Here is a 24,643-nt window from a genome sequence, read left to right on the forward strand (position 1 = left end):
CACTAGACACCCGAAATACCATTCCATAATTCGGACTAAACATTCTTGGGCCAAGTACATAAACTAGGGTTTGCCCCAAATCCCATAAGATATCCTAAACGTACAGCGAAATTTCTCGGGCAAAATGCGGACCAAACTGAGGGGATCGGAGGAGAATACCTGGTGGGAGCAAATGCGACCGGAATCCACGGAGAAATCGACGAATCGGGGGAGAGATTTGGAGGGGAGGAACTGCCACCGCCGCTGTGTTCTTACGAGAGAGGAAAAAGGCCGAACCCTTCTGTGTTTCTGCCTCTGGCCCGAGCGGTTCGGCCGTGGCTTGCCATGGGTCCCCGGCGTCACCACGCTGGACAGGGACGCCACGCTGGCACCGGTCCAACGCCCGGTCAAAAGACGTTATAGTGCAAGGTTAACGTCCAATATGCGGGCGCTACACCGAAGGGTCAGGCTTGTGAAATAGTTTCGCCAGGAGTCCATATTTTAAATTTTTTTGTGTTTTGGGTCAGTTTCGTCGAAATTCAGCCGTACCACGCCACCCATGCCTACCACCAATTGCCATTGCATGAATGCATGTGCTCGAGGTCGCAGGCAGGTAGGCCTGGTAATGGTGCAGGACCCGCACCAAATCCAACCCACACCAACAAATACTACCCGTATTAACCGGTCCAACCCCAACCACAAATCTCGTCCGAGAATCCAGACCGCACCAGACCATTTATATTTTCCACCCACACCCGCACCAAACCATATGGAATACGTGGCCACCGGATCCGCGTAGGGAGGTTGCTGAGGGGCTGTTGTAGGATCCACGCACCGAAGGAACCGGAGGAAGAAATGCTAAAGGTCCACCGTGTAGGCAGCCGGATCTGCGTGGAAGGGAGACGGCAAGGGTGAGCAGCTCAGCGGGGGATCTTGGATCGGGAGAGGAGCTGGCTCCGTGCCGTCGGATCTTCGTGGGAGAGGCGACGAGATGGGCGTCGCCGCGTCGGCCTGAGGGAGCAGGGTGGTGCCGTGGTGGGAGTGGTGGCCGGAGGGGGCGAGGTGGGGGCGGTGGATCTGGAGGAGAGTGGCGACCAGTCGGGGGTGGAGGCGCTGGTGGGTGAAACCAGACCGCACCGGCCCAAACCGCGTTTGTACCGATACCAGCCCAGTCCAGCCCGTTTTTTATTTCCATCCATTTGAACCCGCACCAAACAAGCCCGCCTGAAGATATCCTAAATGGAAATAAAAAACGGGTCAGGCGGGCGACCACTCCCACCACTCCCAGCACGGCACCACCCTGCTCCCTCAGGCCGACGCGGCGACGCCCATCTCGCCGCCTCTCCCACGAAGATCCGGCGGCACGGAGCCAGCTCCTCTCCCGATCCAAGATCCCCCGCTGAGCTGCTCACCCCCGCCGTCTCCCTTCCACGCAGATCCGGCTGCCTACACGGCGGACCTTTAGCATTTCTTCCTCCGGTTCCTTCGGTGCGTGGATCCTGCAACAGCCCCTCAGCAACCTCCCTACGCGGATCTGGTGGCCACGTATTCCATATGGTTTGGTGCGGGTGTGGGTGGAAAATATAAATGGTCTGGTGCGGTCTGGATTCTCAGACGAGATTTATGGCTGGGGTTGGACCGATTAATACGGGTAGTATTTGTTGGGGTGGGTTGAATTTGGTGCGGGTCCTGCACCATTACCAGGCCTAGGCAGCAGTTGTGTTAATGAAGGCGCGCGTTTCACGACCAAAATACGTACTGAACCCCAAACCCCACACTAGGCTGCGCCCCTGGTGGCCCGGAGCCCCGGCCGGACCACCGTGGCATCGCAGTTGAGACATGTCGATGGACCTTTTGGACGTGCGCATGTGGACGGGCCTGGGGTCGTCGAAGAAGAAGTAGCAGCTGCAGGAATCTGTTCCGAATTCTCTGATCCTAGATCTACCCGAGTTCCATAGATTTATGCCACGACCAAATTCTCTTACCCCATATCCACACGAATCCTACGCCATGACCAAAGGTAGAGGAGCCACCAGTAAACGTAAAGCTGAGTATTTGAACATTCTTTTCCTCGTACTAGTAAAACATATTACTACGAGAAAAGTCCATTTTAAACCTTGAACTCGTATGGATCGTCTGAATCAAACCCTGATCTCTTAATCCCTGATTTTCGGACCCTGATCAATCTAATCTCGGTTAATTAACCCCCTAATCCCGGTTTAAGCCGTTTGGACGCGCCTGGATTTTGACGTGGCATGGGATTCGCCGAGTCAGCTCTGCATGTGGGTCCCCCGCGGCCCATTAGTAATTTCAGCCCATCTAAACACCTGAACCCTTCGTTGCCGTCGCCTCTTTCTCACTCCCGCGACCCTTCGTGCTCCACCGAAATCTCACAGCGGCAATGGCGACCGGCGGATGATCGCCGTCGATTCGAGACGATCGAGGCACGGGCGAACATAAAAGTAAGTGCCTTACCTGATCCTCGTTGATTCGCGTCGGATTATCAGCGTTTTTTTGTTTGGTTTTTAGGGTTTTCTCGCCATAAAATTGGTTTTTTTTCCGAACGACTAGGGCTAATGTGCGGGCGATTTGTAGAATTTTTGTGCACCTGGTCGGCTGTACATACGATTCTAAACATGAAATTCCTATGCATTGTAGGCTCGTGTGTCACAATGGATCCTGCGAAAATGTTAACAATGAGGTTTCACTTTGGGGGGGAGTTCATCGGTAGCGGACATGGAAAGCGACTGCATTATGTGGGTGGGGATGAAGGAATTTCTGTCATTGAGAGAGACAAGATGTCATTTCCAGAGCTGAAAGGGCATCTAGGTGATCATTTTACAGTTAAAGAAAACCTGAAAATCCGCTGGCATCTTCCTGGGAAGGAGTTGAAATATGGTTTGCTTTTTTTACATGATGATAGTGGATGCTTAAGGATGTCTCAGAACATAACAGATGGAGGAGTTGCTGATGTCTATGTGGAGTGCAATACTGATGAGCCAGATTCTAGCACAAATGGTGGTAGCAACTACGAGCAGGACAATGTAGAAAGCAGTGATTTCCATAGCAGTGAAGAAATTGAAGATTTTCCAGAGCAAAATTCTGTCATTACAGCAGATTCAGATGGAGGTGGTATTATGGAGGTTATTGATCTGACAGAAAGCAATGATCAAGTATTAGTGCCAAATGATGATGGGGTGATTACACAGGTTTTTAGAAGCCCCTCAAAGAAGGTACCATCTGTGGCAGAGACAGAGAGAAGAAGAAGAGGACATACATTGACCACTTCAAGTTCTCAACTTAGCAATGCACTGATCACTGGATATTCTCAAGTTCTGGATTCAGAAGCACTGCCAGAAGTGCAATTTGTTGCTGCTGGTCCATCAGTAGTACAAGGAGAAGTAGAAGAAGAAGTAGATGAAATGGCAGCAGAGGGAGACACTGACAGCAGCAATTCTGACAGTGAGTACCAACCACTTTCAGATGACAGCGATGAATTTTCAGAAACAATAGAGCTAAGAAGGCATGCAAAGATGTACAAGAAGAAGATTAGAGCATCTCAGAGATTTGTTGCTACCAGGTCCAGTGGAGCAGTGCCTATTGATCTGGTGGCCAATGTAGAGGAGGTGGTCATGGATGCTGAATTTGATTCAGATGATGAAGCTTACTCCTATGATGATGACACTGATGCAGAAGATGGCCAATATGTCAGAAGAAAAAGCAAATATCCTAGATATAGCAGCAAGTCAGATGTGCCACACTTTAGTTTGTCAATGGTGTTTAGTAGCAAACAACAGGTGAGGAAAGCATTGCAGAAATATGGGCTGGTGACTAAGAGGAGTATATTGTTCTTGAAATCAGAGGACGATGCAAAATGATGGTTAGAATCCAAGAGCAAAGGGAGAAATGTGAGAAGTGGCATGGAATAATCTGCCCCAACATTTTCAAGAAACTGAAAGTCAGTATCAAAATGACTGCATTCTGTGATGTCCTGTGGAATGGCAAAGATGGATTTGAGGTCAAACACACTAGTGGTAGAGGCAGAAGGTACACTGTTCATTTGGAGAATAGAACATGCTCTTGTGGATATTTTCAATTGGCAGGTTTGCCTTGTTGTCATGCCATTGCAGCTATATACAAATGTGGCAGACAAGTAGATGACTTCATTGACAAATGTTTTTACATTGAAGAGTTCAAGAAGACATATGAGCATTGTATGGAACCTGTAGAAGGAGAAGACAAGTGGCCCATTTCTCAAAACCCAAGGCCAAAGGCACCATCTTATGTTAGGATGCCTGGCAGGCCTAAGAAGAATAACAGGAAGAGGGAAGACCATGAGAAACCCAAAGGGAGAAAAATGACCAGGGTTGGCATACAAATGAGGTGTACAGTTTGCCATAAAACTGGACACAATAAGGTTTCATGCTTAAAGAATAAGGAAAAGGGAAGGAACACCAATGCTTTCATTGCCAAAGCTGGTCAAAAGATTAAGGCAACAGAGGTATTTTCAATTTTCTTCTTCTATTTGTCACCAATTCTGTATATATTGCAGATTAGATGATTATTAAACTATTGATTGTTTTATGTCTTTTCAGCAAGCACAAACAGCTCTAGCCACTAGTGGCAGCCAATCATCACATGCTAGAGGGAAGAAGGAAGTTGCTAGTACAAGTGGCAGGAAGAGAAAGAATCAAGAAAATTCAAATGTGGTGAAGGAGAAGAAGGCAAAAAAGAAGTGATCTGTGTGAACCTGAGACTTGATGTGTGCTGGAATGGTTGTTTGCTGATACCTGGTTTTATGTGTCCTGATTTAGTGTGTGCTGGTTGTCATGCAAGGACAAACATGCTGCTTTTGGTTTTATGTGTGCTGCTTGTTATGCAAGGAGATAAATGAGTTCAATGCCATTCTGTCATGTCTTTCTAGGATATATATATATATCAGTTTTTGCTCACATTGCTCAGTTATGTGCTATATATCTGTCAATTCTGTGAAACTGAAGCAAAATTCTGCCAAATTCAGTGCATTTCTGTACAAAGTGAAGCAAAGTTCTGTACAAACTGAATCAAAATTCTCGCCATATTTAGTGCATTTCTGTAAAAACTGAAGCAAAAGACTGATCAGTGCATTTCTGTGTAAACTGTCAAAATTCAGATAAAAGCAAACAAAATTATGCAACCGAGAACCATATAAACATCAGTGCATTATACATATAGAGATCTCTTATATATAAACTTATAGCAATGCATTTCATTACAACTTGAATCTGCATCAGTGCATCGGAAATGCAAGTAGATAACCTGACACAAATATGGCCATTGCATACATCAGTGCATCACATGACCTATTTTTCTCTAATTTTTAATAAGGCATCAATTGCACAATCCTTTTCATACACAAGCTTCTGCAATGCATCTATTTTTGCATCCTTCAGCGCTAGACTCTCAGTATTCGGTCCATTTTCTCTGCATTCTTCTTGAAGACGGCATCACAGAGATCAACAAGCAATTTGTGGAGAAATGGTGTGCTTGGTTCATCATGCCAATCATAATACGCACATCCATCCGGCCATCTGTTCCCTGTAAAAAAGAACAGAGCATAAAGACAGAGATAAGAACAGAGATAAGAACACAAAATAAGAACAGAGAATAATAACTCTTGTGAACAATGGACGGAGGAAAGATCAGAACGTACCAGTGCATCCACGCAGGCGTACCTCCTCCCAGGGTTCTGCGGGCTCCATGATATCCATCGCAGAGCTTTCCTCCCGCAGTAGCAGAACCTGGCGGTCTCGTATGCCATCGGATTCTCGCGATACGGCACCGGCGACCTTCTCCCTCAATCCCGGCTACTCTTTTCCACCGGCTAACACCCTGCGGCGAGGCAGCAACGGACGAGGTCGACATCGCCTTCTCCTGTAGGCGGTTGCCTCCTGCCGCGAACCCTAGTTTTAATCCCCATTTTCCTTCAGGATGAACGGGTATGAAGGAAAGGGGCCGCGTAGGACCCACATGCAGAGCTGATTCAGCGAATCCCATGCCACGTCATAATCCAGACGCGTCCAAACGGCTTAAATCGGGATTATGGGTTAATTAACCGGGATTAGATAGATCAGGGTTCGAAAATCAGGAATTAAAAGGTCAGGGTTTGATTCGGACGATCCGTACGAGTTTTAAGGTTTAAAATGAGCTTTTCTCTATTACTACTCCAAGCAGTAAATAACACGTGGTTACTTTTGGGTAGAAAGCCAGAAAACAGCGAGACGAGCAGAGCACGGTAGTGGCCAACGACCAAAGGTCATTTTCTTGCTTTCCCTGGCACGATAGGTTTGGACTTGGACGATCAATCACTAATTTATTGAGTGATCTTGATTGATCGTCGGCTTAGACCGACATATATATTTTCTATATGCATGGAAGTACAAATGTCGCCGTCGATCCAAATGTAATCTTATCTTCCATGACGTGCACCGGGTTTGGTTGTCTTTTTTCTTCCCCAAGGAAAACAACAAGTTTTCAGCGTCTCCAACAGCATCTCATATGTGAAACATTTAAGAATCGATCGCCTTGAGGCACAAAGCCACAAACGAAATATTTTCTGCCCGCAAAACCCCCCCGAAATATTTCAAAATTTTAAAGGAAACCAGAAAAGATCCGACTCGTGCTGTTGGAGATAGAGACACTGACCGGCAAGGCCCCACCGATATGAATTGCGATTTGCGACGTCTCACGGCAGTTTGGTCGCGGGTTTCCCCATTTTGATGATTCGTGCCTTGATACAGTCATTAATAAGCTGGGACCCGGGATCAGCCACGTCTCTCCCTCTACCTCTCGAGTCTCGATCTCTACTGGAGTACTCCGAGTCCGTCCAAACACCGCAAAGCCTTCCCCGCAGCAAAGGAAATCCCCCAAAAGGAGGCCAAGGCAACCGAGCCGCCTCCACCTCCGCATCCTCAGATGGCCGAGCCGCCGCCCGCCGGGATAGACCCGCGCAGCGGCTTCTGCGCCGCCACGCGGACCTTCCACAGCCTCCGTTCCGCGGCCGCGCTGCCGCCGGAGTCGCTCCCGGTCACGGCCGCGGCCTACGCCTTCTCGCTCCTCTCCTCCCCGCTCACGGACCGCCCCGCGCTCGTCGACGCCGCAACCGGCATTGCCGTCTCCTACCCGTCGTTCCTGGCCGCCGTCCGCTCCCTCGCCGGCGGCCTCTGGTCTTCCCTCGGCCTCCGCCCGGGCCACGTCGCCCTCGTCGTCGCGCCCTCGCGCCTCGAGGTCCCCGTGCTCCACTTCGCGCTCATGTCCATCGGCGCCGTCGTCTCCCCCGCCAACCCGGCCTCCACCGCCGAGGAGTACGCGCACCAGGTCGCGCTCTCCAGGCCGGTCGTCGCGTTCGCGGCTCCCGAGGTGGCCGCCAAGCTTCCAAACCATGTCAGGCGCGTCGTTATCGGGTCGGATGCGTACAAGAGGCTGGCCTCTGCCGGCGTGGACGCGGCTCCTCCGCCGGTGGCGGTGAAGCAGTCGGACACCGCGGCCGTGCTGTACTCCTCGGGCACCACCGGGCGGGTCAAGGCCGTCGCCGTCACGCACCGAAACCTCATCGCTCTGATCTGCGCGCACAGCGAGAACCGGGAGACGGTGGCCGCGGACGCCATCAAGGCGGGCGAGGAGCCGCCGCCGCCGGCCGTCACGTTAGTGCCCCTTCCGCTGTTCCACGTCTTCGGGTTCATGATGATCCTGCGGTCCGTGTCCATGGGGGAGACGGCCGTGCTCATGGAGCGGTTCGACTTTGGCGCCGCGCTGCGCGCCATAGAGCGGTACCGCGTCACGCTGCTGCCCGCGGCGCCGCCTCTCCTGGTGGCCATGGTTAAGTCCGAGGAAGCGCACCGCCGCGACCTCTCCTCGCTCCTCGTCATCGGCGTCGGCGGGGCACCGCTTGGCCGCGAGGTCGCCGAGCGCTTCGCCGCCGTCTTCCCCGACGTGCAGATTGTTCAGGTTAGGCATCAAAATTCCATGCAGGCTGAGAGAGATTCAGACTACCTTTTCTGATCTAGCGAATCCATGTCTGTACGATTCCATTTATTATTGCAGGGCTACGGTTTGACGGAGTCTTCTGGCTCTGTGGCCTCGACGGTCGGGCCGGAGGAGTCCATGGCATACGGTTCAGTCGGGAAGCTGGCGTCGCACTTGCAGGCGAAGATAGTCGACCCGTCCACCGGCGAGGCAGTCGGGCCGGGGCAGCGCGGCGAGCTCTGGATCCGAGGCCCAGTTGTCATGAAAGGTGAGTACGGAGCAGTAACCTAGTCGTTGCTCTGACCACTAAGCACACGTTTGACCTTCGTCATTTGTTTACTGGAGTACTCGTTTGTTGAGAGTTGAGAGAGTGTACACTTGGAAAATTTAATATGATGATGGTGAGTACTGATCTATCACGGAAAATCTTTGTCTAGTGTTGATTTCATTTTCTCCTCGCGATAAATACTCTCTGCATACATCATGTGGGGCATGAGACTGCTCCTTTTTAATAATAATAGGAAGATGGCTTTTGTTTAGTGAAGCATCATGTTTTGCCTGCCACGTGCTTCATGCCGACTTCTGTAGTTGCGGAACCTTTAATTTTTGGAGTACTCTAATATTTGTCCAACCAACTGCTGGTGGACTAGTACCGATTGAAATCTTCGACTCTGGCAGCAATACAGGGATGGCCTTCAAAAATAAAAAGCAATACAGGGATGCTTGTTCTCCTACATAATGCTCATTTCAGTGATATGCTATTGGTATGTGTTCATTGAAACCATCTGTTAGAGTGGAGGCACTTCTCAGCTGATAGCAATCATGCGCTCAACAGTTTGATATAGATAATCAAATTGTTTGCAATACTTTGTAAACAACAAAGCAACTGATCCAAACAATTAATTTATCTGTAACGTAAGATGGACTTATAGGATCACACTTTTATACCGCTTCTTATGTTTGTAAAAGCTTATAGAGATAAGGATCCAACCAATTATGGCCAATCTTTCCCAATTGTTCTGTATTTTTGCTTTGGTTATTACTTGGTTCGCTGCTTCACTGTAGTCATATGGATCTCTTTTTTAGGTTATGTGGGTGACGACAAAGCAACAGCAGAAACGGTAGATTCAGAAGGCTGGTTAAAAACTGGCGACCTTTGCTACTTCAATGAAGATGGATTTCTCTACATTGTTGATCGATTGAAGGAGTTGATAAAGTACAAAGGATACCAGGTACTGTATAATTGCACAGCTGGTTTAGAACAATAATTGCATCATCGTTAGAGATTCTCATCTGACTGGATTCTGTCTGCACAAACTGATATGAACCTTATCACAGGTGCCTCCAGCTGAACTGGAGCATATTCTACAATCTCATCCTGGAATTGCAGATGCTGCAGTTATTCCGTAAGTGCCTTCCACTTATTCTGCAGTTCATTTGGGAAAATTCTAATCGATCATAAAATTCCAACAAATATGGTACCAAGTTCCATTCATAATGTGGCGGTATATGACGTCCCTCCATATGCGCTATGCAGATATCCGGATGAAGATGTTGGGCAACTACCTATGGCTTTTATCGTGAGGCAACCAGGTTCTAACCTTACCGAGCAACAAGTCATGGATTACGTGGCCAAACAGGTATGTTTCGCCTTTTCATTATCTGGATGTTACATTCTACCAGATATAATTCCATGTTGAATTGAATTAAAGGTATCTGTCACAAATAGCTTTATATTTTGACAAACAAGCTAAGCAAATTGCGAAGTTGAGTTGGGTTTAGTTCTGTTTCAGTGTTATTAGTGAGACTGGCAACCCTGAAACAGTATGTAGGAAATGTTGCATATCTATAAATCAATGGATGATGGGATCATCAAATTATATCACTCATGGCCCTTTTTTTGTGCGCAGCATATATATATTTTGGGTATCCTTGCTGCCATAATTTGACAATATCTTACGGCTTTGAACTCTGGGTTTGACAGGTTGCGCCCTACAAGAAGGTCCGTCGAGTGACATTTGTAACATCAATACCGAAATCACCTGCGGGGAAGATCTTGCGGCGGGAACTTGTGCAGCAGGCCGTTTCCATGGGTGCCTCCAAGCTTTGAGATGTAATTTGCTGTTGAAATCTAGAAGATTCTTTTGCTGTAGGAGTATCAGCATATACTAAACTGGGATATTTACGTACTCCATGGCTCTATGCTGCGGTATTATTCACATTGATGCAGCCCTTACAATCGTGTTTACACTTGGTACTCTGCACACAGCAAATACTTCTTTCTCTTTGTGGGGAATTGAGAGATTTTGTGGTGGCTGGTGACATTACAACCACCTGAGTGAACAGGTTGCAAGAAAGTTCCTGCACAATCGGTGGATATCCTTTTATATTCAAAAGAAGTTTGTGCAACATCTGATCTTGGGTGTTGAAATTTTTGGCAAAAAAAAAAGGTGCAATCAGAGTATCAGACAGATAAACTAGCTGTCGTATCCTCGGTTTTGACCCGAATTTTGAGCACCCATAGTGCCGTGAGCCTGTGATCAACGTATCTTTCATAGATCGCGCGCAAGTTATTCTTTCCGGTCGGAATTATTTGTCTCAGATTTAAGATTTAGTGCCCACGGGAGGGAGTAGCATTTCGTCAGATTTAGCCGTGTTCGAAGGGAGAAGGCGTACTTCTGTGCCCAGTGGGCAGTGGCCATCTCTTCAACTAACGTAATGTTCAACTGCTGTGTACTCGTGTCCGCGTTCTAAACCCCTCTTGCGAGTCTTGGCGAGTTGCAAGCCGCGGCAGCTCGTGTACGCCCACCGCCGAGGCCCATCGAGCCGGCCGCGATGCCGTCGATCGTCGGCGGCGGAGGTTGGCGCCTCTTCTCCGCGGACCGGGGTATGACCTCGCTACGCCGCCGCCAGAGCCCGCTCTTCTCGTCCCTCGCCGGCGGCGGAGGCGACGCGCCGCATCTGCCTGTGGTCATCGTCGGGGCCGGCCCCGTCGGGCTCGTCCTCTCCTTCCTCCTCACCAAATTCGGTAAACGTCGCAAACTCCCGCAGCTATGTTCCATTCCGTTCGCGCTTCAGTAGGCTGCTCTGTTGAGTGGAGGTGAGTATTTTTGAGAAAAATGAGAAGTGCGAGGTCGCTTTTGTGGTTTAAGAGTACTGAATTAGTACAAATTAGGCTTGCGGGGATCTATCAGACCTCAATTGATTAATTTCACGAGGACTCGTGGAAGTTCTGGCCCTGTTCGGCCTCCATTGATGCGGCTGTTCGTTTTGCTAAAACCTTTCAGGCATCAAATGCACGGTTATAGAGAAGAGCATGGAGTTCACTCGGCACCCCCGAGCGCATTTCATTAACAACCGCACTATGGAGGTGTGTCTATGGTCAACCGCACCCCGGCATTACCATTTCAGTTGTTGCATTTTGTTTGCACTGCGTGCCGTGGTTTTAATAGACTGGGTGGTCTCGGCAGATTTTCCGCAAATTTGACGGCTTGGCTGGGGACATCGAGAAGGCTCAGCCGCCAGTGGATTTGTGGAGAAAGTTCGTGTATTGCACTTCACTCTCTGGGTCTGTTCTCGGTTCAGTTGATCACATGAAGCAGGAAGGTTAATTTAGTTCTTTTCATGTTGAGTGAGTGATGTTTTGCAGCTCCCTGCATACGTTGATCGGCTGACAGTTATTTTGTGCAGATTTTGACAAGGTCATTAGTCCTATATCGGTTGCACACTTCTCACAGTACAAGTTAGTGGATTTGCTGCTCAATAAATTGGAAGGCATTGGCTTCCATACATGCTTTCCTGATGATATTGGCGGCAGGTTGACTCGAGATTTAGTGTTGGAGAACAAGATACTGATGGGACATGAGTGTAGTTCCATTCAACTAACTGATGAGGGCATTTTGCTTGGAGCATCATTTAACAATGGGGGAACTATGCAAGAGAGAAAGCTTCACTGTGGCCTTCTTCTAGCGGCAGATGGTGCTAAAAGCACAGTGCGTGAACTGGCTGGTATATCTATGGAAGGTGCAAGGGACTTGCAGAAATTGGTCAGCGTGCATTTTCTGAGCCGAAATCTTGGAAAGTATTTATCTAGTGAAAGGCCTGGGATGCTGTTCTTTATCTTCAACCCTGATGCAATTGGTGTGCTGGTGGCACATGACCTAGAGCATGGGGAATTTGTATTGCAGGTATTTCAGATTAGCAGACTATGTGCCTAGTATGCCTTTTATGCTGCAAGAAGTAGGATGATTACTGTGATCTCTCTTACCTAGTACTTTATCTGTTTACTTACTTTTATCTTCTTCGTTTTCAGATTCCATTTTATCCTCCTCAACAGATGTTTGATGATTTCAGCATAAAGGTGATTTCAGTTCATTTTTTTTCTTCTATCTTTTTTATTCTTCAGCATTTCCTGCCTCACTCAGTTATGTGCATCCATTAAAATTAATTTACTGTACCCAACTATGTACCTCGTATTTCTGAAGATACTTCTTGTGCAGTATTCTTGAAAGAAGTTCTTCCTATTTTGCTTGCTACAGCTATCTTTAGGATTGAATATTTTATGCATCGGTGGTTCTGCAGAGTAAATTTATGGCTATACTTACATGTGTCCTTGTTTATTATTTTTGTGGATGCTTTTTTGTGATTTAGGTGTGTGAGCAAATTATTGTCAAATTGGTAGGATGGGAGCCAGCAGATGTTCAGGTTTTAGACATAAAACCATGGGTGATGCATGCTGAAGTTGCAGAGAAGTACACTGGCTGCAATAATCGTGTGATCCTTGTTGGTGATGCTGCTCACCGGTTTCCCCCTGCTGGTGGTTTTGGTTAGTGGTGTATTTTCAGTTTTGGTACTAAATACCAAGTTGAGTTTCTATATTTGTGCATCAAAAGTTCAAAGGTAAAAGTAAATGTGTACTTTCTGAAAAAAAAAATGTTGCAGGAATGAATACTGGTGTTCAGGATGCACATAATTTGGCCTGGAAATTGGGTTTACTGCTAAATGGTGTTGCTGGACCCTCAATTTTACAAACCTATGAATCAGAGCGCAAACCTGTTAGATTCTTCTTGCATGCCGTCTGCTTCCTCAATGTCAATATCTCCATTACAAATATATTGAATATAGCATCCATGCCTGCTTATTGCAGGTAGCCATTTCTAACACAAAACTTAGTGTGCAAAACTTCAAAGCAGCAATGTCTGTTCCTGCTACCCTTGGTCTTGATCCAACTGTTGCGAACTCAGGTACAATGTCCTGCCGTTGCAAGTTTGACAGTTTTTGTTCTTCTATTTGGGAATTACATATTGACAACTGTGCTTAAGTCACTGCAGAATGTGAAGCACCATGCAACTCGCCCCTAATCACAATCTCATTGCATGCATCATTTGCAATTTTTTTCAGTGCATCAAGTAATCAACAGCAGCTTAGGGTCAGTCATTCCAAGAAATTTACAGAAGACGGTTTTGGAAGGGTTGTTCTCCATTGGTCGGGCACAAGTCTCGGACTACATTTTGAATGAGAAAAACCCCATTGGGTCCTTGAGACTGGCAAGATTGAGAAGTATTCTTGATGAAGGAAAAAGTCTACAGTTACAGTTCCCGGCAGAAGATCTTGGCTTCCGGTTAGCCTCTTTACTGTGAACCATTCTTCAAACAACTTGCAGTTTTTGCATATTTGTTTAGTTTAGTTTATGGGACACCATGAGCAGATATCATTCCTCTGGCAATAATTTATGTTCTCAATAAGTATAATCAATTAGACAGGTTTTCTTGTGGAGATCTAACATGTGCACTTTCAGCTATGAAAAAGGAGCCCTAGTTGCTGAAGATTGTGCTGAAACTGCTCAGCAAGCAGAAAAACTGAAGCATATTAATAGGTCATCTGGAGAGTACATCCCATCTGCTAAGGTTGGTTCACGGCTACCACACATGCTGGTGAAAACATTATCTTCTTCGAGTGAGGTTTGCCCCCTTTGACACCTAATTGGTATATGCAGTTTTCCCCATTCATGCACCTTTGTGTAAATTGTGACATCGATAAACTCTTACAGGGTGTGCTCTCAACAATGGACCTAGTAAGTGGGGATAAAGTCCAGTTTGTTCTCATTGTCGCACCACTGAAAAAGTCGTATGAGCTTGCCTGTGCTATGCTGAAGATAGCAGAAGAGCTCACGTTATCAGCCAAAGTATGTGTTATGTGGCCACAAGGTTCAGTTGATGCAAAAGTGAGAGGGAGCAGATCTGAATTGGCACCCTGGACAAACTATGTCGATGTCGAGGAAATACCTAGGGCATCTGATAACTCATGGTGGGAGACATGTCAGGTAAGTAAGAACAAAGTAATTTTGGTTAGGCCTGATGAGCACATAGCATGGATAAAAGAATCTGACATGGTGAGAGATGCTGATTCAGAAGTTAGGAGAGTCTTTTCTCAAATTTTGTGTTTAAATAGGCAGCAGGTGTAAGAATGCCCAGATTTCCGTTCAGTAACTGAGATGTGCCATTAGCGTGGCATGCTGCATTACTTGCAGGGGCAAAAGGCATGCGCATGATAGTCAGTTAGTTTGTTGAATTTTGTATATAAAAGGAGGATAACCCCTGGCCTCCTCCTATCTAAATACTCTGGGAGGAGGATTCAGTGAAGTTACCGCAGGTGACTTTGGGTGGCTGACATGTGGGTCCCACAGTGTGCTGGCCCACATGTCAGTAACCCAAAGTCACCTGCAGTACTTCATACATTCGAGCTGAACTACCCAGAGATTTTACATCAGTGTGAATAAAATTTATCTTTCTATTTACATATTTTAGGTAAATTGCTGTCCAGCTATCGGGACTAATCAACCAGGGAGTCTGTTTGGATCAAGAGTTTTGATCTTTCTTTTTTTTTTGTTCACAGAAAACAGTGCAGAGAATTTCAAATCCAAATTTCCTTGTTATTTATTGTGACACTAAGTCCTATGGATTTGAATCGAAATCTCACCCATCCAAACAGGTTTTGAAGGAACATAAATTGTGAGTCACTGATCACTACTTAAACTGAAACCCAAAGTTTTTTCGTATTCACAAAAACTAGCACTGCAGAAACAGGCACTTTCGAGATTTCACCAGAACAACAAATTTATCGAATAAATGTTCTGTACATCAAGCCTGACTGCCTGAGAACACCACCTGAACATACAATCATGTGCTATCGAAAAACTTGATCAATCTTCAACAGCACTACATCACAGCATCACATATCGTACAGATACCTACGTTACAGAAACACCAGAGAAGTTACTTCTTCTCAAGTCTCTGCAAATGCTAGCAATTCTCCTGCACCTTGAACACAGTAGCATCACACAACACTTGTCACTGCAATGATAATTTGCCCTGCAGTAGCTATCATACACCCGAGCAAGGCGCCAGCGACAACCTGGGAGCAATTCAACGGACAATAAGGCTTTTAGATAATGGAAGGGCAAGCCTCTCAGAACAGACAATAAGCTAGAAGAAGGCAAGAAGCACACATGGCAGTAGCAATGCTGAGCACTGACGAAGCAGCATGATGTGATAGCTGATAGGCATGGCTCAGTTGGCGAGCAAGTAACCACCGCGCAAATATGGCACACTATCTATCTACCAAACCACACAAAAATGAACGATGAAATGGACATCTGAGCAAACCTGCGTCGGAGTATGGCCTAAAAGTTCACGTAATGGTCTTGTTTCAGCCAAGGGATGTTCAGAAGGAAGTTCACAGACTATTTGGTTCAGCACCTAAAGAATGGAGAATATAAGGAAAACTTCAGCATAACCACAAAATCTAGAAAAATTTCATTTGTGTCTTCATGCCATATGGCCGAGCAGTGCACACAATTTTGAAGGTATCCCCAAATAATAATGAGATGCATACAAACAATTGTTACTACGTACCGCTGCTTGCTTTCCAGCGTGTAATCTGATACCAGAAGCATCGTACATAACCTGCCAATCAAGTGGATTTTTTTGGAAATTCAGATACCTCACCATTATGGTTTAATAGACAGGAAAGTAAATATATACAACTTGCACAATGCTTGCACTCAATTACTCAAACATCTCAATGTGCAACCAAAGATAGAAAATTATGTCCCGGAGACACCATTAAATGCTCGTTTTCCTCGATTAGGAAGCAACATCCTTTTTTCTTCAAACAAATAAACAGGGGACGCGATGGAAAACTCACCACACTTGCGAATATTGTTGCTGTCGCAAAGAGGGCACTGCCAAAGCCATCATGGAAGCCAATGGCTACTGATAATGCTGTAACCGTCGCAGAATGGGACGATGGCATGCCGCCAGAGCCGATAAGCTGCTTAGGATCCCATCTGTTCTCCTTATACCTAAATCATTTCAGAACTAGTGCACATCAAACCTAATGAAGCATTGCTTCTAAAAAAACTTACTGGCGACATTAACAAGCAGGAAATACAATGATTAGCACAAAAATTATTGTCTATCTGAGATTATGCTACTGCTAAGCTACTTATCAGGCTAAGGCCCAAATGAACATCTTTGATTATTAAGACTATAAAGGACTTTTTGGCATATAAGGATCACAAACACTGTAGTATGAAATCTCCTGTAAAAAAAACTGTATGAAATCCAGTACCATTGCCTCAAATGAGAGTATCATTCGGAGCTTCATGATCATCTAACTGGAAGTTGACAATCGGAATCAAGGCAGGTGAGAAACTCAAATCTACCTATAACCACTTGGAAGAGAATAAAATAAATTTCTGACTTAGTGACTTGGATGATAAGGATCTCCGGATGAAACGTGCAATTTGAGAAATTGCTTTACATGTGATTCTGCGAATTTTAGTGTAATGATGCATTCAAGCTGAAGAAATCCACACAGAACCACCATCTCTTCCGCTTAACTCGAAGGGTTATCGCGCATCACGGCCAAATTCCTATCTCAGATTTTCTTAAAAAAAATAGAACTAAATTTATTAAGAGTCAAATACGTCCCCTACCTAGCATCGCTTCGAGCAGAATCAGAAAGGAGAATCGGAACGCCGGATCTCCAATACCTCAACAAATTCCCACACAAAGCAAAAACGAGGGAGAAGGAGGAAGCAAATGAAGGTCAAAGGAGGAGGAGGATTTTCGATTACCGCGTGACGAAGAACTTGATGGTCTGCGCGATGGCGAATCCGAGCAGGGCGGCGACGAGCGGGAAGTTGTGGAAGACGGCCAGGTAGGAGAACCCCGCGGCGGCGTCCGGCGAAGACGACGACGAGGAGGCGGCGGCGCCATCACCACCACCACCACCGTCCCCCATGGTTTTGTCCTTGGCTCCTCCTCCTGGACGGGACGGCCGCTGCCTAATCCCGGTATACGTTACTTATAGTGATTTTCCCTATATACCAACTATATTTATAGCCTCCCTCCCTCCTACTCCAAAATTCCCTGCACCAATGGCGATTCCGCCTACTGGCCTTCCCCTCTCTCCCCCCTAATTTTCTCCCAGATTTTCTTTCTCAGTAAGGACCGGAAGGGAAGCTGCTGGCCTGGATTGCTTATTTGAACTCGAGAGCTGCTGCTGAGCCTGAGCCGATGATTAATCGGAGGCGAGAGAGAGGTATCGGAATCGGAGGAGAAGCGTTGGGGCGAATATGCCGGCTAGTGTTGCCGCGAAGAGTTTAATAATCTGATTAGCGTGGGGTTTTGTCCGGCCGGTGGCGGATCCGGGGATTATAGTTTCCTTTTCTCTGGAAAGGCATCCGCTGATCCGCACCCGGGTTCCGGGTTCCGGATTCCGGGATTATAGTATCAGATGGGGGTCCCTTTGCGTGAATTGGAGAAGAAGGGAAGGGTGACCTCGGTTGACGGCGACGGTGCCAAGATCATGGCATAAGCCATGGTGGTCATGGCCTCATGGGATCGGCGTCGGCTAGCTCACAGCAACTACATGAGCAGGGCATGCGCTACGCGCAGGGCTTTGTGCTGCCTGAGACGCATAATCAGTCGCATGGATGGAGACACGCTAGTAATCCTGTTTACTCCACTCATTTGTTTAGTTTAGTTTATTGTTTGACTAACTGACTTTTCACCGTTTTTGTGTGTATTTTCGATTGCGTGCATTCATTTTTTTCTTTCTCAAATCTCAATTAAAAGGTTGTAATTCAGGCGATTTTTGGCCACGTTTTACACATTTTCTTGTCGATGCTGCTTGGCTGGAACCTACATTTTGACAGGGCAAAACAGAGTCGGAAATGCGCACGTCAAATGTTGGAGACACCAGAGTTCCCAAGTTAACATCAGAAGACTATTGGCTCGTTTTGACTTTTGTCTTCGAATGAGTATTGTGTTCCCCTCAAACCTCCTTCCGTTTGAACATCTCTAATATCAAAACAAAGAGCTCTTGTTTATAAGTATAACCTTTTGGTCAATAGGTTTGGAGCTCAAATTTTTTGCAGGTAATGCACGTTTAGGTTGCGTTTGGCATTGAGGTGGATTATGATAATCTATCTTTTTCCAACCGACTTATGGCTATTTTCCCATTTGGCTAACTAACCTTTCTTACTTTCGTGTGTATTTTTTCACAACAATATTATAAAATAAATTCAACACGGCACGATTTAGCAATATCAAACTGAGCCTTTAAATGACAGACATACATTGGTTGCAGTCAATTCAGATTTGAAACCCAAGAGATTTGCAACTGAGTGAGACACAATTTAAGAGAAATGAGTTGGAAATTGGCTTCATAATTTAGATTTTTGGAAAACTCAGATTTAGAATGGGAACTAACAAATTGAGGGAGCATGACACAGATTATAAATATTACATGGAGGTAAAAATATCTTCCAGCCCATTTCCATGGCCACATATCTTCAAATGAAAAATGTAGTAGTAGTCACGAAGATCGATTGGAAAAAGGGAGTTTGGTGTGGGGTGTGGGGGGAGGGAGGGATCTATGGATAACCTCTAAAGCTGGTGCCAAACAAGCCCTAAAGTGTAATCGTCCAAATGTTTATTATAAAAATAGCAATTACAGAAATAAAATAAATAAAACTTAAAAAATGACTGTCCATCAGATAAACCCGCATTTCAGCGATTTCGGAAAGAGAAGAAAATAAATAAATCAGTCCAACTACTGGACTAGCATGGATATGCGCGCGCGGCCGGATATGCAGCTATCCATGCATGGAATCCCTTTAATATCGGTTCGTTAAGTTAGAGAAAAAGACCTAGCTAGATCGATCGATCCATAGCATCTTCCATACGGCGGACCACGATGATGAGCCGTCGGGTTCCTTGTACATGGTGCTTAACAACTACTCCGTACGTGCACGCGCCGTCCTCCTGGTACACGCTGCACCACATCGACCCGTCCCTCCTCTTCTCTTCTACCACCCCACGGCTCCGTCCAGGGCGCCGCAGCAAGCGGCGGAGCACGCGCGGCTCCCGGAGCCCGCCATGAGCTTCTACCCACCCCACTCGACCCGCGACGCCGGGAGCATGGAGTTCGCGCTCCTGGGCCGGGACAAGGACCAGATCCTCGCCGTGGACCAAAAGGGCCGGGCCGTCCTCTACGATTGGCGTCTCTTTAGAAAAAACACTCAACTGAATGGCTTGTTATGATCGACTTGGAATTAATTGTCTTGTCCCAAAATATCTCCTTTGCGTTTCCATTGATCAGGGAAAGCCATCATACATAGGCACGAGTGTCAAAACTACAGCTTTTCAGCAGGCTCAAAGCTACCAAATATTCACATCTCCTGCACAGACAGAAGAACTACATCTAAACCTCTAGGCTATGCGCTGTCTAACCTGTCATTTCGTGACGTAGAAACGGTTGTGAGGGGCAAGAGGATCCATCATCTTCTCGAAGTCGACGTCCATCCCGTCGTCGTACACCTCTTCCTCCTCCTGTGGCTCCAACGCCTTCATCTGCCTCGCCCTGGCTTCGGCAGCTTCTGCACGCACCTTCTTCCGGACATAGTCGTCGTACGAAATATCGCACCACTTCTTCGCGTCTCCGACAATCTGCTGGTTGTGGAGCTCCACGTCCCTCTCCAGCTTGGTCTTCTCGGTGTTCTTGGGCTCACCCCAGTAGTCGTAGCGGTACATCGGCTTCGACGGGTCGTAGTAGTCCTTCCCATAGACCTCTGTCTCATCCACGTCATATCGCCCGGGCTCTTCGATAGGAAGACCAAGGGCTTTCCGACTGCCAATTAAGGTTTTAGAGCATCTGCATTTGGAGTGCAATAGAACTTGTAGCTTAGTGGCAGTAGTTGCAGTTACCAGCATATGTCTCTGAGAAGAGCTTCCCTTTCCTCGAAAGAACGACGCCATTGCAGCAGATCATACTCATCCATTTCTTTGTTCCGCCGGAGCTTCCCAATTTTGTACTCCTCTCCTCTTTCCTCTGCTTCCACTTTTAGTTTTTTTATCGCCTGCGTCAAATAAATTTCAGCATTGCAAACGAATGGATGTCACTAACAAAACCTAGTCAATCTATGGGAAAAATCAAGAAAAGGTACCTGGCGCTCAGCACGAGCAGCCTCCAGATCGAGTTCTTTGATATTTACATTCTAACAGAAAAGGTTCAGAACAACAATGAGTGTAGCATTAAGGGATCATTGTACTACGAAATAAAAATCATGTCAGGATTGAAGTAACCATGACACATGTACGTACCAGAACTTTCATTTTAAGCGTTGTTTCTTTGACACGTGCTTCAGTGTATTCAACTCTATTGTCTTCGTCAAATGAGGACATGTCAACTGTTGATTCATATGTTGTATCCTTGAACTTATCGGGATTTTCATCCTCATGGTCCAAAATCATCTGCTCAGCATTATGCCATTCCCAAAGCTGCAAGCAAATAAAAAAAACTCAAGCTAAAAATATCGAATAGACACAGCATGCAACAAGCAAAGAAAGCTACTGAAGGATGAGAAACACTAGCAGTAAGCAAAATAACTGTACCGTTTCAACAAAGGGGTGGTCTGACACCAAAGGTTCTTTTTCCATGTCTTTCAAAGGCTTTTTCCTCGGAATGGGCGGTCTTCCACCTTCCCGCTGTCAGTGTATTTAAATGTAAGATGCACACATAACACCAAAGAAAACGCATTTCACCATCCCATATCAGTAAGAACAGAAAGAATGCCAAAAATTCTTGAGGGGATTAGTATATTGAATAAAGTAACAGAAAACAGGATCAAGAGAACAAAGGTTAAAAAAAGTGTTTAAGCCGTACCCACAACTGCTCTTCGTTGGTATCCTCCTTTCGGTGAAATATTGGTGGAAAGTCAAATCTATTAAATCTGTAGCAAGAAAATAGGGTGACAACCCTTAGTCAACTGATTCTTTAAGTAAATTGAAGCAAGGCATACTGCAATGGGCATCAAAACCTTCACACTATCAGGAACCATCAGTAAAAACAAAGGATAGTGAGGATAGAGATGGCACTCACATTAGGTGATCAATGTTAGGATATACAAGGCGCATTTCAAGTGGGAAGCGAAAACGATATGGGTCTCGTTTGGCCTGCATGATAATAGATAGTTAGTACTTATTACCAAACCAAATCTAGTTAAAAAAAACTTCCCGGACTTATGTTGCAAAGAAGGAACAACATATACCTTTTAGTACAAAATAAACAAAGATGCACTTTGGTAATGCCAAAGCACCATTAAATTACATATCATTTTGGCCATGTGAATAACCTGAGCACTCCTTCACTACATATTTCTACCAGATGTCTTCAGAAGCGGCAAAAAAATAAAATTAAGAATTAAGATCACTGACCAGAATTTCCACGTAGACTTTCATGCCGGGTTTGACGTGATGGCGGATCCAATACCAATCGTTTCCTTTTATGGGTACCCACCTATACATATAATGGGATGTAAATGCTACACAATTTATGTTTTTGCCATAGTAAGTTAGGTTAAGCCTGTCAGTATGATGCTGACTAGTGGAATATTGTTCTGCTGTTTTGTGCCAACCTGCCGGTGTGCTTAATAGTTCGATGTAGTGTAAGTGTTATAAGAACACATGAGCTTAAATCAGGAAAGAATCCTCCACAATTATACATTAGATTAAGACAAGTCCATACCCATCATGGACACCACCGATATCCACAAAAGCTCCTTGGTGGAGGTGAATAGATATCACTTGGCCGCGACATATCTGTGTGTTGTACATTCAACCATTTATGGAAGGTCAGAAAGAGAACAGTCAACAAGTTAGCGCAGAGGGAAGGCATAATCAAAAGTTTAAGTGGAACCTGTCCAGGATAGAAGAATGGAAGTTCAAGCTGCACCAAAGCAAGCAATAAATTAACAACTAACACGACCAGGAAAAGTGAAAAAAATCAGAGAGTAAATTCAAGATTTAATCAACATACCATATCTTCTCGGTAATCCTTACCTCTCTTCCGTCTACCAGGGTAGTAATCCTGATCAAACTGCATACCAGAAATAGCCCAGGTAGAATATTACTACTCAATCCTGGAACAATAAGAAATGCTACGAATACTCAAGGAGATGACAAACCAGACTCAAAATGATTGTAATCCACGTATATAAATAAACCATGACCAAGCTAGTTTTGAAGCTTGCAGGGCGATCATTAAAAGGCTGTGTCGCTTAAATGAAATAAAACAATTGTTGGCCTGGATTGTAAGAGTGGTAAAACACAAGCATTACTGGCTTTATGGCTTAGCAAATTACAGCACTAGACCCACAATAGCAAGTAGTAATAACCATAAACCGAAGAATAACAAGTAAACCACACTTGTATAGTACAGTACTAGTATACTCCCAGGGCAAGTGAAAAACAGATACCTTGAGTTCAACCAAAATCAATAACAAGACACCATTGTCCAACACCAATTACAAGAGTTAAGACAATTGTGTGCATGGTTAGCCAACCAACGAAATCCATGACCAATGTACAACTAAATAGCATGTTATGGACTACTGAATACTACTCCCTCCGTTCCCGCACTAAAACCACGACAAGTATTTAGAAACAGAGGGAGTACCATAGTACCATTTTGATGTATGTCTACTACTACTACAACACATAAATATATCATGAAATTATCGCAATGCGTCACCTATAATCAGGAGTCAGGACAACAAGGGTCATTTGAATTAATTCATCGCTTTTGAGCTAATACTACAAGTCCTGTTTGAACTTTGAACTAATCACTACAATCAATGTACAGTACTTCTTTCTGAAATTGTCACTAGATATTCAATACAAGGATGCTAACATGCTGTTGAGCAGTGAGCAACACATTCTATAACAGGCTGTGACTGTAAAGCATGCATGTGTGGGTTTGCAGTCCACATCAATCATTTTGTAACTAAAAGCACAAACCACCAAAAAACCATCTTCGCATTGCATTGCACTATCACAACTTAACATTGCACAACCAGAAACTATTTTCTCATTAACACCTTACCGATTAGCAAGTGCTCTGGAATCTGGATTGTGCTGTGCTATCGACCAAGTTATAGTGCTATACCTTGTAGGATTCCTCTTCCAGTCTATCCCGATTGGCCTCCACCCACTCCTTGTACTGCTTCAGGAACACCTTGTACCTATCTAGCGCCAGATCCTGCGGCCCGTCCTCCACCTTCCGCACGTTCGTCACCCCCCCTGCGGCCGCCGCCGCCATGTCCAGCCTCTCCGAGGCCGCCCTGTGAGCCTCCCTTATGAACTCCAGCTCGTCCCGGTCCACCTCCCAGCCGGGCGGCGGCCAGTCCCGCGGCGGCACGAGCCGCAGCGGGAGCTCGCCCGCCCACGTTGTCTCGAGGGGCTCAGGCGTTTGTCGCGGGGCGACAAGGCGTTCTATGTATCCCGGCTCGGACTCCACCTTGTCGCGGTAGGCGGGGGTGAGCATGCGGAAGGCCTCGAGGGACTCCGGCGAGGTGAGCGGCACCTCCTCGCCCTCGTTGAGGCTGTGGCGCGCGAAGGCGACCTCGGGGCTCATCAGCTCCTCCCAGGGCGCCCACCCGTGCTCGACCCAGCTGCGGCGGCGCGCGACGTCCTCGGGCTCGGTGTTCTTGATGAGGATCGAGGGGAGCACCGGCGGGTCGTCGGCGGGGATCTCGTCGGGTCCCGAGGGGGAGACGGAGAGGGAGAGGCGGCGGAGGCGGGGCCTGAGGGCGGGTTTGGGGCGGAAGCCGGGAGGGTGGAGAAGGGGGAGGAAGGTGGCGGTGGTCGTCATTTTTGTGGGTTTTGGGAGGACGGCGCGGCGGTTGGTCGTCCCCGTCGAGGGGTTTAACGGGCGGGGAGGATAAGGTGCGGCGGTGGGGAGCCACATGTCAGTCAGCGAGTGATGCCGAGCTTGAGAATGAAATACTGCTTTCAAAAATACTACACGTATAAATACGGTAACGTGGAGAAAAATGACTTGGTGAGTTGGCTGGGTGGGCCCTGTTTGCCGGTTTGCCCTCTGTTTTGTTGCTCTGAAAATAAGATGAACAGCGAACGCGACGACGCGCGGCGGGGCAACCAGGGCCGGGCGGCGCGCGGCGGTGAGCCTGGGCGCGAGAATGGCGGCCGTCGGCGGCGTGGGAACCAGCATCGTGAGCGAAGTTAGTTGGTACTTGGTAGATCGACATCTGCCTTCACCGCCTCACCGGTGCGGCGGTGCCCACGACCTGTTC

At 46.5% G+C, this 24,643-nt stretch overlaps 4 protein-coding genes across 4 annotated transcripts; 2 read left to right on the plus strand and 2 right to left on the minus strand.

The window, feature by feature from the left end:
* Positions 1 to 6,799: 6,799 nt before the first annotated feature.
* LOC100846491 (4-coumarate--CoA ligase-like 5) lies at positions 6,800 to 10,352 on the plus strand. The gene is made up of 6 exons (XM_003564807.4): positions 6,800 to 7,965; positions 8,062 to 8,251; positions 9,070 to 9,215; positions 9,322 to 9,389; positions 9,521 to 9,623; positions 9,968 to 10,352. The coding sequence occupies exons 1-6, from the start codon at positions 6,934 to 6,936 to the stop codon at positions 10,091 to 10,093; spliced, it is 1,665 nt and encodes a 554-aa protein (XP_003564855.1). The 5' UTR covers positions 6,800 to 6,933; the 3' UTR covers positions 10,094 to 10,352.
* Positions 10,353 to 10,818: 466 nt separating this feature from the next.
* Positions 10,819 to 14,788, plus strand: LOC100846797 (putative polyketide hydroxylase). Its single transcript, XM_010234400.3, has 11 exons — positions 10,819 to 11,011; positions 11,271 to 11,353; positions 11,454 to 11,589; positions 11,674 to 12,170; positions 12,296 to 12,343; positions 12,634 to 12,808; positions 12,925 to 13,037; positions 13,130 to 13,226; positions 13,384 to 13,603; positions 13,781 to 13,943; positions 14,033 to 14,788. The coding sequence occupies exons 1-11, from the start codon at positions 10,819 to 10,821 to the stop codon at positions 14,444 to 14,446; spliced, it is 2,139 nt and encodes a 712-aa protein (XP_010232702.1). The 3' UTR covers positions 14,447 to 14,788.
* A 284-nt stretch (positions 14,789 to 15,072) lies between these two features.
* Positions 15,073 to 17,909, minus strand: LOC100821590 (uncharacterized membrane protein YuiD). Its single transcript, XM_003564811.4, has 5 exons — positions 17,123 to 17,909; positions 16,189 to 16,345; positions 15,897 to 15,947; positions 15,648 to 15,740; positions 15,073 to 15,396 (listed from the first exon to the last, which is right to left on the minus strand). Exons 1-5 carry the CDS (start codon positions 17,287 to 17,289, stop codon positions 15,319 to 15,321), a joined length of 546 nt encoding a protein of 181 aa, XP_003564859.1. The 5' UTR covers positions 17,290 to 17,909; the 3' UTR covers positions 15,073 to 15,318.
* Positions 17,910 to 19,608: 1,699 nt separating this feature from the next.
* LOC100821290 (protein PLASTID TRANSCRIPTIONALLY ACTIVE 10) lies at positions 19,609 to 24,252 on the minus strand. The gene is made up of 12 exons (XM_003564810.4): positions 23,497 to 24,252; positions 22,369 to 22,428; positions 22,249 to 22,278; positions 22,078 to 22,151; positions 21,768 to 21,849; positions 21,433 to 21,506; positions 21,217 to 21,283; positions 20,946 to 21,038; positions 20,655 to 20,831; positions 20,498 to 20,548; positions 20,259 to 20,410; positions 19,609 to 20,181 (listed from the first exon to the last, which is right to left on the minus strand). Exons 1-12 carry the CDS (start codon positions 24,199 to 24,201, stop codon positions 19,788 to 19,790), a joined length of 1,959 nt encoding a protein of 652 aa, XP_003564858.3. The 5' UTR covers positions 24,202 to 24,252; the 3' UTR covers positions 19,609 to 19,787.
* Positions 24,253 to 24,643: the final 391 nt, after the last annotated feature.

Source organism: Brachypodium distachyon, chromosome 2, assembly GCF_000005505.3.
Source record: "Brachypodium distachyon strain Bd21 chromosome 2, Brachypodium_distachyon_v3.0, whole genome shotgun sequence".
NCBI classification, from domain to species: domain Eukaryota; kingdom Viridiplantae; phylum Streptophyta; class Magnoliopsida; order Poales; family Poaceae; genus Brachypodium; species Brachypodium distachyon.